The sequence below is a fragment of the Camelus bactrianus genome, chromosome 16 (genome assembly GCF_048773025.1).
Source record: "Camelus bactrianus isolate YW-2024 breed Bactrian camel chromosome 16, ASM4877302v1, whole genome shotgun sequence".
Lineage (NCBI taxonomy): Eukaryota > Metazoa > Chordata > Mammalia > Artiodactyla > Camelidae > Camelus > Camelus bactrianus.
Window position 1 is genome coordinate 29,050,145 of NC_133554.1, and position 12,682 is coordinate 29,062,826.

General features: G+C 57.3%; 1 protein-coding gene across 11 annotated transcripts in view; it reads left to right on the forward strand.

Annotated features, from left to right (window-relative positions):
- Positions 1–112: 112 nt before the first annotated feature.
- CACNA1G (calcium voltage-gated channel subunit alpha1 G) overlaps positions 113–12,682 on the forward strand; it is a 66,360-nt gene continuing 53,790 nt past the window's right edge. For all 11 annotated transcript variants that reach the window (XM_074342795.1, XM_074342801.1, XM_074342794.1 and 8 more), the window contains exon 1: positions 113–5,676. In XM_074342795.1, coding sequence (XP_074198896.1) covers positions 5,435–5,676 — 242 coding nt within the window. In that variant the 5' untranslated portion in view covers positions 113–5,434. The remainder of the gene's footprint in view (positions 5,677–12,682) is intronic.

The following is a 12,682-nucleotide window of genomic DNA, read 5'->3' on the forward strand; positions in this document are numbered from 1 at the left end:
GGGCCTCAGGCTCCAGCCTGGGAACCAGCAGCCAGGGCCCCTTTTGCTGGGAGCCCCTGGCTGACCCCTTCCCCTTCTGGGATTCCTTCACGGATGACAAGCTGACCCTGACTCCATCCGTGGTCATTGCAATCTGAGTGAAACTGAGGTCGGGGACCTCCAGGGGTGGAGATTGGGGTGTGGACTTGTACTGGAGGGGAAAGGCCAGTCCTTGCCCTCAGGCAGGGTTAAGAAAAGGGACCACCCTCCCTTCAGATAGTCTTCTCCAGTTTTAAGCTAGGGAAGACGCAGGGAGATGCTTCACATGAGCTTTTATTTTTCATGAGATGGCGACATTTGCATGTGCTCTGGCCCATTGTGGGATCTACTGCTATCAGGACAAAGGACATTTCTTTGGGGGTATCCATCTAGGTCCTAGCCTCCCTGCAGAAGGTTATATTGTCCATCCCCCTGCTTTCATATAAGCCAGTCCAGGGAAAGAGTTCCCTTTCATTTGGAATATCTGTTGGGTTAAAAATCCTCCAAACCTGAGTCCTTCCTGCTGCAGGTAAAGCCTCTGTCTTCTTGTGACCTCCTCCTGTTTCCTCAATATTGGGAGATGCTTGCATGCTCCATCCTTGCACCTGAAACTTCACAGGCCCCAGAACCCCCATCTAGCTTCCACTGGGGAAGGGAACTGGGAAGCATGCTTTCGGAAGGGCAAGTGTAGGGTGATGGGCTGTCCCCAACATCAGGCCGCTCAGGGGTCTGCTGATCTAGGCATCCTTGTAGCCCCAGGGCCAAACAATACAGAATCAGAAGAGGCTGCTGGAGACGAAGTGTGAATGGGGCCACTGCTTGTGGGGGTGTCAGCAGCAGGAAGGGATGGGACAGGAAGGAGCTGGGAAACTGGACTGAGTCACTCCAAGGTCTGCTCGGGACTATGGCTACCCCCTGCACACAGTCACTCGCAGCCACACATGGTCACTGGGACCCAGGTCAGCTTTGTCTGGGCAGCTGGGCCCTTGGTGCAAGCCACCGGCCCATCTGGAGAGGATTAGGGTTCTGGCCAACAAGGTCAGCTGGCCTCTTTCTGGATGGAGCCTTCCTCAGTCTTGCCAGGAAGTCTGAGGGCTGGGCAAGCAGAGCCTGGTCTAGGGGGCAGTGAAGAGGGAGTGTGGAGCATGGGGAAGCACAGGTGGCCTTTTTGGCAGCCCCAGCCCTGGCTTTGCAAAGGTCTGGGCAGTTTGCAAAGCCCTCTTGCCTCTGTCATCCCATTGACCCTCATGAATGAGGTGGCAAGGCAGGTACCTTTGGCCTCATAGGGATAGATGTTCAAGGCCCAGAGAGGGTGAGAGATTGGCCTGAAACTGCTCAATACATCTAGTTCTTTGTAGGGTACAATGAAGACCAGTAAGGCTGCCTCTTCCCCTAGGAGGTCCAGGCACAGCTCTGAAGGAGGGTACTTGATGTTTTCTACCCCTCCCTCCCATCTTCTTTCTGCTCTGTGTCTCCTTTCTCCCTTCCCCTGGTATCAGGCATGTACTTGACAATGAGATTCAGTAAATGGATTCAGAGAAAGGAGTTAGGGCCTTAAAGGGTTAGTTCTCTTGGGAGTGCTTGCATTTCCTAAAGAGAGCAAGGCTGAACATAAGTCTTGCTCAGCTGTGGAGTTTTAAGTCCTCAGCCTCTCTTCCCCTTTGCTGGGCCCTCTTGGGTATGATCCTTGCTCTATTGGCAAGACTGTCCTGGAGGAGCTGTGTGCCAGGGCCATGGGAGACAAGGGTCTCCTAGTTTGGGCAGTCATTTAAGTAATTACATCTCTTGGAGCTTCAGTTTCCTTATCTAAAAAATACCACCCAACTCCCACCCAGCAACCATCCAACTCCCAAGGCTATGAGGTGACTAAATAGGACAATGTATCATTGCTGAGCAGAGAGCATCACCTATGGGAAAATTCTCTCAGTTCCTGAGGGAGCCAGCCAGGCTGTGAGGGAGGTGTAAATGGGAGAGGGATGGAGAGGGCCGGAGGGGCTGGTGGAGCAGGGCCCAATTGGGGGTTCTCCCTCAAAACCAGAAGAGCTCTTAGACAAGAGTTAAGCCAACTGAGACCCAGAGAAAGGAATCTCTTGTCCCTTTCTTTCCCCCTCTCTGCCTGATGTTATTCATTCACTTAATAAAGATTTATTAAGCACCTACTATGTGCCAAACTGGTGAGCAAAGTGGACAGAGTCCCTGCCCTCAGGGAATTTAGAGCCTAGAGTGGGAGCCAGCCATTTCATTACTACAGATGCAGACGTAATCCCAGGCTGGGTCACGTGCTCTGAGGCTGTGGACTCTTGTCTGGCCCAGTACTGTGTCCTTAGCACTTTGGCACTTAGTAGGCACTGCAATACTTGCTGAAAGAAGGCCACTCAGAGGAGGTGATGTCAGAGCTGAAGCTTGGAGGGTGGGAGTCAGAGACCATTCCACGGCTTCATATGCCTTCTTCGTGGATACTGCCTCGCTCCTCATCTCCCCACTGGGGTTAACAGCTCTCTGACAGGGATGTCAGAGTCCCCTGGTGTCCTGTACAGGGGTCAGGATGCCTTAGGTGCAGATCACCCCGGGCCCCAAGCCCAGGGATGATTTGTTCAGATGGTACACATCTGTCCCCCTTTCTGAATATGTTCTAGAACTGAGTTCAGCCCAGAGTTGGGGGTGGTGGGGTGGCCTCGATGATGGATGAAGGTGTGGGGCCTGCTGACCATCAGGAAACCCGACCATTGGGCTGGGCAAGCCTCTCTGACCTCGTTTCTCCCTGTGCTAGGAGGGTATGATTACAGTCACTACCTCTGGCTGCTGGTGCTGGGGCCTCCTGATCCTGTCTGGGAAGGGCAGGCAGGCTAGGCAGACTGCAGACCGTTGAAGGGGAAGGTGTCAGATGGGTGGAGCCAACCGTAAATAGGCCCCTCTCCCAGAAGACCACTGCCAGTTCAAGACTCTGGTGCGGGCGCACTCGGAATGAGAGCAGAGACTCCTGCCAGGAGAGAAAGGCACTTAAGGGATCTGCTTATTAGCATGAAATGCAAATGAGCCCGGCCTCATTTGCACAACTCTGTGCCGGGATTTGGCGAAAGGGCAACCTGGGAGGCGACAGAGCAGCAGCCTCTCTGCCCTCCTCACTGCACTCCCCGCAACTCGCCTGGGAGGGAGCTGAGACACCCACACCACGCGGCGGGAGGCGTGGGTGGTGCAGCCTTGGGAGAACGAAAAAACGCTGGGAAGTCGGGACGAGTGCAGGAGGTCATCCGGTCCATCCCTCTGCCTCTCCGCAGTGGCGTAAGAGCCCCCGTTGTCTCGGGAGAGGGAACTGACTGACCTGTTTGGCTCTGCCGTCTCTACCTCGCGCAGAGGTGGGGAAGCGATACCCGACGTCTAATCCTGGATGCCCTCCCCGCCCCACCTCACCTCGGCGCTCAGCACTCGGCTCCCGGGTACCCATATCCTTTAGGGATAGCACCAGCGGCGAGAGGGAGCTGGAGCTGACTGAGCCCGGGGAGTCAGGAAGGTGAGGAGGGGCAAGGGCCGGGGTCTGCACATGTGTGTGCAAGAGTGGAAAGCCTCGAGGACTCGCTGGGTAAGGTGGAGGCGTGCAAGTAAAGCAGCTTCACGAAGCTCCTGTTTTGAGGACAGCCTCCCCCTAGGCAGTGTTGGAACTCGAGGAAAAACTGAGGCACGGAGTGGGGGCTTGGTGAACCTTCGCAGGTGAAGAGTCGGCAAAGCCCAGCTCTATGCTTCCATCCCCTCCCACATACTTGAGATCCCCGCAGGTCCATTTGCAGGTTCCCCTCTGCTCTGCAGCTGCTCTTGGGGATCTAGGCTCTGGGTCTGGCGTGACCTGCCTGGGGCCACGTGTTCAAGCACGAAGCCCTCTCGTGAAGCTCAGGAGTGTCAGCGTGAGGTCAGAGTCAGCGAGTTAGGGTTAGAAAATTAGGGTCAAACTCTCAGAAGTGGACCTGGGTGGAGGATCAACAAGCCTGAGGTCAGTGGAGGCCACGCCCAGACCTTGCCTACCCCGGCCTTTCCTTGGCTCCGCCCATTTCCCTAAGACCAGCCTCCTTCAGCCTGAATCCCTACCCCTGCGACATCCCGCTCTGCTCGCCCCTTCCTCACTCCTGCTCCCAGGCTCAACTCCAGGGTGGGCGATTAATCAGGTGGAGACCCGGGATTTCTCCCCAGGACCCTGGTCACATCCCTCACTCCGAGGCGGGCTGCCTCCCTTCAGCTCCAGGCCCGCCCAGAGCTGAGCCCCGCCCTCCGGCTGTGGTCCAATTCAGGGGTCGTGGACAAAGGATGCCCGGAGGCCGGTGGCGCTATCCCAGGACCCCGCGTCAAATACTCTGATTCCCTGGGGCCCCCTCCAGAGGAGTCCCTGAGACCCCAACGGCCAATAGGAAAGTGGGTTCGGTCTGGGTAGCCGTCTAATTGGCTCCGGCCTTCGGGAGCGAACACCAGGGGCAAGGGGAGGGGAGAGGGGCGGTCCCAGGCTTTGGGGTGGGAACCGGATTCCAGCTGTGGCTCTCTCCCCGGAGCCCCCGCCCGCACTGCCACGGCTGCCGGCCAATGGGCATGAGGTTCGGAGCCGGCGGCGCGCGGCGATTGGCTGCGGAGCTGGCTGGGGAAAGGCGGGGCCGAGGCTTGAAGTTGGAGTGAGGGATCCAGCTGTGGTGTGCGCCGGGCTCCTCGCCGCCGCTTTCGCTTGCTCGCTCCGCGTCTCGGCCGGAGGAGGAGGCAGTGGCGCCGGCGACAGCTACGGCAGCGGCAGCCACCGCGGAGGCTGCGGCGGCGGCATCTCCGCCTCCACCCCCGCCCGGGACGGCCCCCCACCACCTCCCCGCCCCTCCCGGACGGTGAGCCCGCCGCCGGGCGGAGGAAAGAGCCACCCCTCACCCCCTCCAAACCCACCCCCGAAGAGATTCATCCTCCCCTCCCCCGCCGCCGCTGGCGCGGAGCCGGGACGATGCTGACCCCTTAGATCCTGCTCCAGCTGCGCCGCGGGAAGAGGGGGCGCCCCTCCCCGGACCCCCCCGCCCTCCTTCCCCCTTCTCTCTCCCCTTCTTGGGGCCGCTTCGCCGAAGGTAGCGCCGAATCTGGCGACTGGAGCCTGGGCGCGAAGCGAAGAAGCCGGAACAAAGTGAGGGGGAGCCAGCCGGCTGGCCCGGGGGACCCCAGGGGCCCTGGGGAAGCGGGACTCGCGCCGGGCGGGGCTTCCCTGCGACCCGGCGCCCCGCGGGCAGCATGCCCCTGCGGGCAGGGGGAGCTGGGCTGAATTGGCCCTCCCGGGGGCTCAGCCTGCGACCTAGAGCCCCCCACATGCGCCCCTGCCGGGGCCCCCCGGTTGCGTGAGGACACCTCCTGTGAGGGGCGCCGCTCGCCCCTCTCGAGACCTCCCGGGGCCCCAGCTGGCCAGAGGATGGACGAGGAGGAGGATGGAGCGGGCGCCGAGGAGTCAGGACAGCCCCGGAGCTTCATGCGGCTCAACGACCTGTCGGGGGCCGGGGGCCGGCCGGGGCCGGGGTCGGCGGAAAAGGACCCAGGCAGCGTGGACTCCGAGGCGGAGGGGCTTCCATACCCTGCACTGGCCCCGGTGGTTTTCTTCTACTTGAGCCAGGACAGCCGCCCGCGGAGCTGGTGTCTCCGCACGGTCTGTAACCCATATCCTCCGGGGCACGACGGCCGGGCTCGGGGGTCTGCAGGGGGGCGGGCCGCGCCGCCTCAGGGGACCAAAAGCTAGGTGAGTCTGAGAAGTGAGCCTGGAAGGTGGGCAGTTGAAACGGGGGCTGTTAAAGAGGGGAGGGGTTGTCAGAGTGGTAGCAGAGACACGAACAGGTTTGGCAGATACCCCAGGCGAGCCCCACCTCGGTACACACACCTCAGTCCTCCTTGGGGGGCTGGGATCCAGGCCAGGAAAAGAGAGGAGACGTGCCCCATTGGTTTGTAGCTGGATGCTCTCCAGATGTGGGCAGGGGAGGGTCGTCATACTCCAGATGTGGGAAGCTTCGGGAGCCTGAGAGCTCTACTCCGCCCGCCGCCGGTTAGCGAGCTGGGTTTGGTTTCCGAGTTTGGGGGGTGGGGTGGGGAGGAAGCTGAGGGGACGGGGGAGGGGGGATCTCAATCTCCTGGGTTTCCCTCCTGCCCCCGCTCCAAAGTTTGCAGTGGATTCTAGGGTCAGATCCCCCGACCTGGTCCTTGAGGCTGACGTTTTTACTGACCCAGAGGGAGATGTTGGGGGGCGGGGACCAGGTCCTAACCCCCACCCCCACCCCGCGGGTTGGAGGCACAACAAGGAGATTCCGGCGGCGGCTGATGTCAGGGGCCCAGAATGAGAACAAGATGTGGTGGAGGGAAGCTGTCTGCCCCCAGATCTGGAGTAGAGACCCTTTCAGTAAGAGCCCAGTGCTCAGAGTGCCTCCCTTCTTCCCAATTCTTTATTCAGTGTTGGGTGCTTAAGGTTGGGTTGGGGAGTTTTGTGCTTAATTTTTTTCCTGTGGAGGGAAAGACTGTGGCAGGAGCTTTAGCAAGTGGGGGATGGTATTAAGCCGACCCAAGTTATCCATCCCCTTTCTGTAGGAGTGCTCCCGCCTGATCGCAGAGCAGGTATGGGAAACCACAGCCCTCCAGGAAAGTACGGGGTGGGGGAGGAGGGCAGTGAGACTGTGAGCCCGTTCATTAAGGAAGACTCAGGTCCACCACCCCATGTCTACCCCTTGGATAGGTTTGTGGAGTGCAAGCCCCACATTCCAGGGTGATAGATTTAGCACTGCCTCCTATCCTCTGCCCAGTCTGAAATGGTGTGGAAGACCCCAGACCCCTCATCCCGGTGGCATCTCCCCCTTAGCCCCTAGCACAAAATACTGCTTGACTAATGCCCTGGCTCTTGGCTCCTGGCTCCGGCTTCCCCAAGTGGGTCCCGCCACTGCCGGAAAGAAGGGGGGTGCACTGCCATTCCAGGTCTTGACAGCTTCTCTTGGCTCTTTCCTCTCAACTCAGAGGCTCTTTTGGACCCAGGGTGGGAGACCTCCGTTCTCTCTTGTAACCCCTAAGAGCCCAGCTGGGACTCTGCTTTGGGGAAGTGGTGGGGGGAGCTTGGTGCCGCCCTCACTCTCTGCAGCTCTGCTGCCTCTAGTGCGCAAAGCAGGGATGTGAGTCTGGGTCCCCCCAACCCCCATCCTCCCGTGGGTCTATAGGAAGCTCCTCTCATCACACGCTCTATCCACCCTCTGCTCCTTCCTTTCTTTCTGAGCTGCAGAAAAAAGGTGGGGGCCTCAGTGGTCTGTGGGCCTGTGGAACAGGCACATCTTGGGCCCCCCATCCCAGGCTCCTTTCTCAGTGGTAGGGATGGAGATGGGGAACAAATGTGTCTGAAAACAACAGGCTCAGGGCATCCCTCCTCTCCACTCCTAATCCCACCCTTTTTGGGAAAAAGCACCAGACTCATCCCCTCCTTCTCAGGAGCCCAGGAGGAGGTGGAGAAATCCTCTCTCCTTTCCCTCCTCCTTCAAAACCAGACCTCTTGACTAGCATCTGCGCACCTGCCTTATGTTCAGGTACTAGTGGATGGTCTGGGGTCAGATTCCTTCCTTGAGGGTTCTGGGTGGGGGAAGTGAAGAGAGCGAGAATGAGAGAAGAGAGATGGGGGCCCAGTGCATGCCTCGGGGATTCTGGGGTGTGGGGCATTGGCATCACTAGGTCTGGACAAGCCTGAGATGTGCTCCCCCAACTCCCATCCCACCCACGTATCAAGGGAAACCTGTGTTTTCACTGCCAGAGGGGCTCTGGACTGACTCTTGGGCCTCAGTCTTTCCCTTTCTCTCTTGTTGGTATCTGTGAGGCTTCCTTTGGCTCCACAAGGTTCCTCTCTGCACCTCTGAGCTGGAGGGATGTAAGGACACCTTCCCTCAACTAACTGAAGCTAGTTAGCATCTTCTTGACATTTTTCTCAGCCCCTTCCTCTCTTAGCCTCTTTAAGAGACCAGGTTTCCTAGAAAGGAGATCTAGACCCAGGTAGGAAGTAGTGTGTGAGTGTGCGTGTGTATGTGTGTGTGTGTGTGTGTGTGTATGTGTTGGAGGGGGGAGGGAGGGAGGAAGGGAAGCGTATGGAAGGAGGGGCTCGGAAGTGCGTGTTTGGTTACTGAGGAGACCGGGGACTCAAGGACGGTCAATTCAGAGTTAGAAAGGTCCCCTCCTCCCAGGTTATAGGGGAAGGAGTGTTGGACATTGCAGTGTGTGTTTCTTCAAGTGTGAGGGAGTGAGTGCCCCTCCCGGGAAGGAGATCCTGAGCATTCCCTCTCCGGCTGTTGTGTCACATCTGGAAGTTTGTGTAGGAGTTTCTCCAAGCTCAGAGCCCAGCACAGCTTTTTCTCATTTGGAAATCACAGGCTGGCATTTGGGATGCCGAGAAGGGGAGTGGGAAAGGGGCCAGAGGGGGAGAAGGGAGCCTGCCAGGAGTAGGGGGAGGAGAAGGGGGAGGCCTGAACAGCGGGAGCCCTAATGGCTTCCAGAAGTGAGTGAGTGTGTGACTGTGTCGCTGTGTGTGTCTGAGTGTGTGCGTCTGGAGGAAAGGGGGCACCAGGAATTTCTGGAGTTTTCCTTGCCACTGTCCCAGTCTCCCAAATTTCCCTGCTTCTTTTACCTAGGGAGAGGTCTCCATTTTGGTCCTCAGAGGAAATGGAATGGGAGGTGCTCCTCCTGGCTTCTCACCAATTCCCTCTCATTTTCAAACCCAAGGCTCTCCAGAGGGAGTTCTGGGGAGAAGAGCTTGTCCTGGGGAACTGAACCGGACCGAAGAGGGCCAGAACATCCCCTGGCACTCTTTCTGCCCCAGACCCACCTTTCTTCTGGGTCATACACACACACTCTGCTCCATCGAACTGTTGGGGGACTCCCTATCACCTACAGTGCCAGTTGGAGCCATTCCTGGGATTACCCCCATGACACAGCCCCCCTTCACCCCTTGCCTGCTCCCGCCCCAGCTCTCACCCCGCCCTGCCTGCCTCAGCCAGGATGGCGACAGACACAACTGCTCACACACGCAGACATGCATGCTCACACACACACACACACACACACACACACACACACACACGAATCACAGACGTTTGAATCAGATTTCTGGCCTATTTCCCCTCCGAAAGATTCCAGCGGGCCGGCTCTCTTGTGTCTCTGTCTCTGGGTGGGGCTGGCTGCCTTTCCTCGGGCTTCAGTTTTCAGTTCAGCTGGAAACCTCTCTCCCCACACACCCACACGCTGGAGCGGGCGGCGGGGAGACCACTGGCAAACAGGCCTGTGGGAGTAGGGGCTCGGCTAGGGGAATCCCCCTTTCCGCCTCCTTAGCAGAGCCCTGCTCCTGTACCCCGAGATCTCCCCCTGCTGGGGGAATGCTGAACCCCATAGACACCAGCCTCTCCAGGGGTGAATGAGACAAGCACTCCACCTTCCCACCGAGTACTAGGAGGCCAGGATTCCCGGACCTGGGCCCTTTTCCTCTTCAGTGCTCCCCAGTCTCAGATTTCCAGGCTCCTCGCGGGGAATGGGACAGCTGGAGGGCCTGCTTCCTGCCCAGAGCCCCCTGGGCCCATAGAGGTGGCCCAGCCCTCCTCCCCTCTTGTTCCACCTTCCTCTCCCTTGTAGCTGCCAGATTAGACAAGGGCTCTAGATAAAGCCCCGCAGAGAGGACTCAGTTGTGCAGATAACATGCTCTAGTTCTCTCTCCTGGAGGGAGAAGAGGAGGAGGGATGTGAGTGGGGTTCCTCACCCTGCCATTTCCTTTTTCTCTGCTTTTGATGGTGGGTTGTGAGGAGAAGAAAGATCCTCCCGTCTCCTACCCACCTCCCCCTTTGGGATCCACTCCAGCCTGGACAGTCACCATAGCAACAGTAGACATGTGACTGCACAGGTCTCTCATAGTCGCTATGGCAACCAGTGTCCCCCATTCCCTTGGTTGCCATGGGGACTTGTCACATGGTTTCCCCCCAACCTGATAACCTGTGGGTCTCCCTGCTTCCTCTTCCTTGCATGAGGACAAGACAGCAGCCTGGATGAGGGGAGTTCATGTGTGAAGGGGTCCCTTTAATTACCATGGCAGCAAATCCACACCACCTGGTGACACATCCTCCTGTTGTTATGGCGACAGAGGAACATCACGCAGTGACATATGGCCATATTCCCAAGGAAATGAGCCCTACCCTGAGAAGGGTGAAAGACCCCCCCCCCCACTGCCATTAATTATTCCTCCATTGAGATTGTCCCAAATTTTCCTGTGCTTTGGTGTTTTCCCTGTCCATTTACGTTTATCTGTAGGGAAAAGGGAGAGGTGAGAGTGGGCAGGATGTACCTGGGAGTCAGGTGAATTGCCAAGGGGCCTCTTGAGATGGGGCTTCTGTGGTTAAGAGCTGGAGGTGGGGTTATCTGGAGGCAGACTCTGGCTATAAGAGGCCCCAGTGTGAGCATGTGTAAGGTGGGGACAGAAGGAGGGACAGCTCCTCTACGGTGTCTCTTCTCCCCATCCCCACCACCCAGTTATAATCAATTCCTCACTATAGAAGCAAAGCAGGAAAACATGAATGGGGAGATACATCTGGCTTCTAGGCAGGGAGACTGATTGATGGATTGACTTATTCATTTATTCTTCCCATGTACTGATCATCCGCTACATGCCAGGCACATACCACTCCAAGCGCTGTGGGGGCTTAGATATATCAGAGTTCCCTTGGCTCAGTGAGAGAGATGAGACAAGGCCACAGGTGACATGGTGGAATCCCTGCCATTAGAAGGGTCCAAACAGGTATCTCGGGAGCCCCTCTCCCCAGAACTACCCACCTCCCCTCATGTAGAGACATCTGCTCACATGAATCCCTTCCAGAGCAGTGGAGGGAAGGGGGCTAGCTTGGAGAAAGCAGACCAGTTCTTGAGGGTAATTGTGTCCTTCCCTTTCCAGTTGATGGCCTCAATGGAGCTCCCTCCTTGTCCCCTTTTTTTCAGGATGACCCCTGGCCAACCCCCATTCTGGGGAGAGATCCATTGGGCTGTGGCTCCACTCAGGAAAATAGCTCTATGGAAACAGCACTCTTCATTTCCCCCTTCCGTCTACTTACCCCAAAAACCTAGAACTTTTTTTTTTTTATTTATTTAACATCTTGTGAGGATGTGAGTTTAGGGAAATTGCAGTGCTTTGGGAAGCTTGGGTACCTGTCAGTGGGAAGGGATGTGAGTCTCAGGGAAAAGGGCCTGGGTGACAGGAAAGGGTAGGAGGGCTGTGAGGGGATTGAATGTGGGCTCCTAGAGTGGGAAGGTTCAGGACAGAGAGTGGGTATGGCTGGGCCCAGCTTCGAGGAAAGTCCCTGGGTCGCTGGTCACAGCCTTCTCACTCCAGAAGTGGAGTTATGACAGGAAGCTTCCATGTACTCCAGGCTGTCTCCAACGCATGGAGTCTGGCTTGGTGGGTAATGTTGTAGGCGGCCATGACACCCTCCCTACCTCCACCCTCAGACCTTCTCCTTTCCCCAGCCCCCGACTCTCTGCTGGTTTCTAGCCTCTTTGCTCTACCCTACCCCTCTCATATTTCCCTTGAGAAAAATAGGATGCTTGGTCGCTTATCTGTGAGTCTAGTACCCAGAACCTTCTAAGGTTCAGAGGCCACTTTGTACATCCTCCTGTTGATGGACTGGAAGTGAACCCCTTAATGAAATCCACTATGTGGAAAGACTCAGGGTTTAGGAGGATCCTTCTCTCCCCCTTGCTGCAAAACCTTCTGTTTTAGTGGATCTGGGGTGGGGCTTTGCTGGAAACCATAAGAAGGTGTGATGGTGGCATGGTCTGTACACAGGGTACTGTCCGCTAGTCACAGGCCAGGGGCTTATGTCTAGCACAGGGCCTGGTGTGTAGTGGGTCCTCATTACTTAAATGCGTGAATGTGTCTGGAGGCCATCTGAGGGCTTTGAGAGGCCAGGAGCTGCTGGTGGAAGAGGCAGCCTGAGGCTCCGGTTCTGTGGTGCCTGTCTGCCTCGGCCTGTGTGTCTGGGGCTGGTGTGGTCATGACAGCTCCTTCTCAGCAGCCTGCCCAGCTATGGAAGCTGCTATCCCAGATTAGAAGCTTGGAAACCTCAGTCTCATCCAGGTTTCTCTCGTGACCTTCAGTACGTGATTTTGGCTGTCTGGGCCTCAGTTTCCTTGGGTCCTGGGGAAGAAGATGATCTAGCCTGGGTACTTCATGGGGCTGCTGTGAGCATCAAATGTGTCACGCTGAGAAAGTGCTTGGTAAACTGTAAGGCAGGCATAATCCGACTTTAGGTTTGTGTCACACATTCACATACATTATCTCATTTGCTTCTCACATCTTCCCTGTGAGGTAGGGAGAATAGGATTCAGATTCAGCAGCAAACTCTTGGTGCCTGGCATTTCCACAAGCACGATCGATTTTATCCCCTAAATGGCTTGTGCAAATAGTCAGGGTATTTGTGGCTTTTCTTACTTTACAGACAAGCTGGTCCAGAGAGATGAGATGGCCGAGCTGGGACTGGGCCTGGGGGCCAGTGTGATATGTAGGCCAGGGCCCTCCCCACACACCTGGCTGCATCTCAGATGGGGTTGGGGAGTCAAGAAGTGATAGGGGCTTGGGCAGGGCGTGGGGGCCCAGGCTTAACTCCAGCCCTGGCCAGCTTTG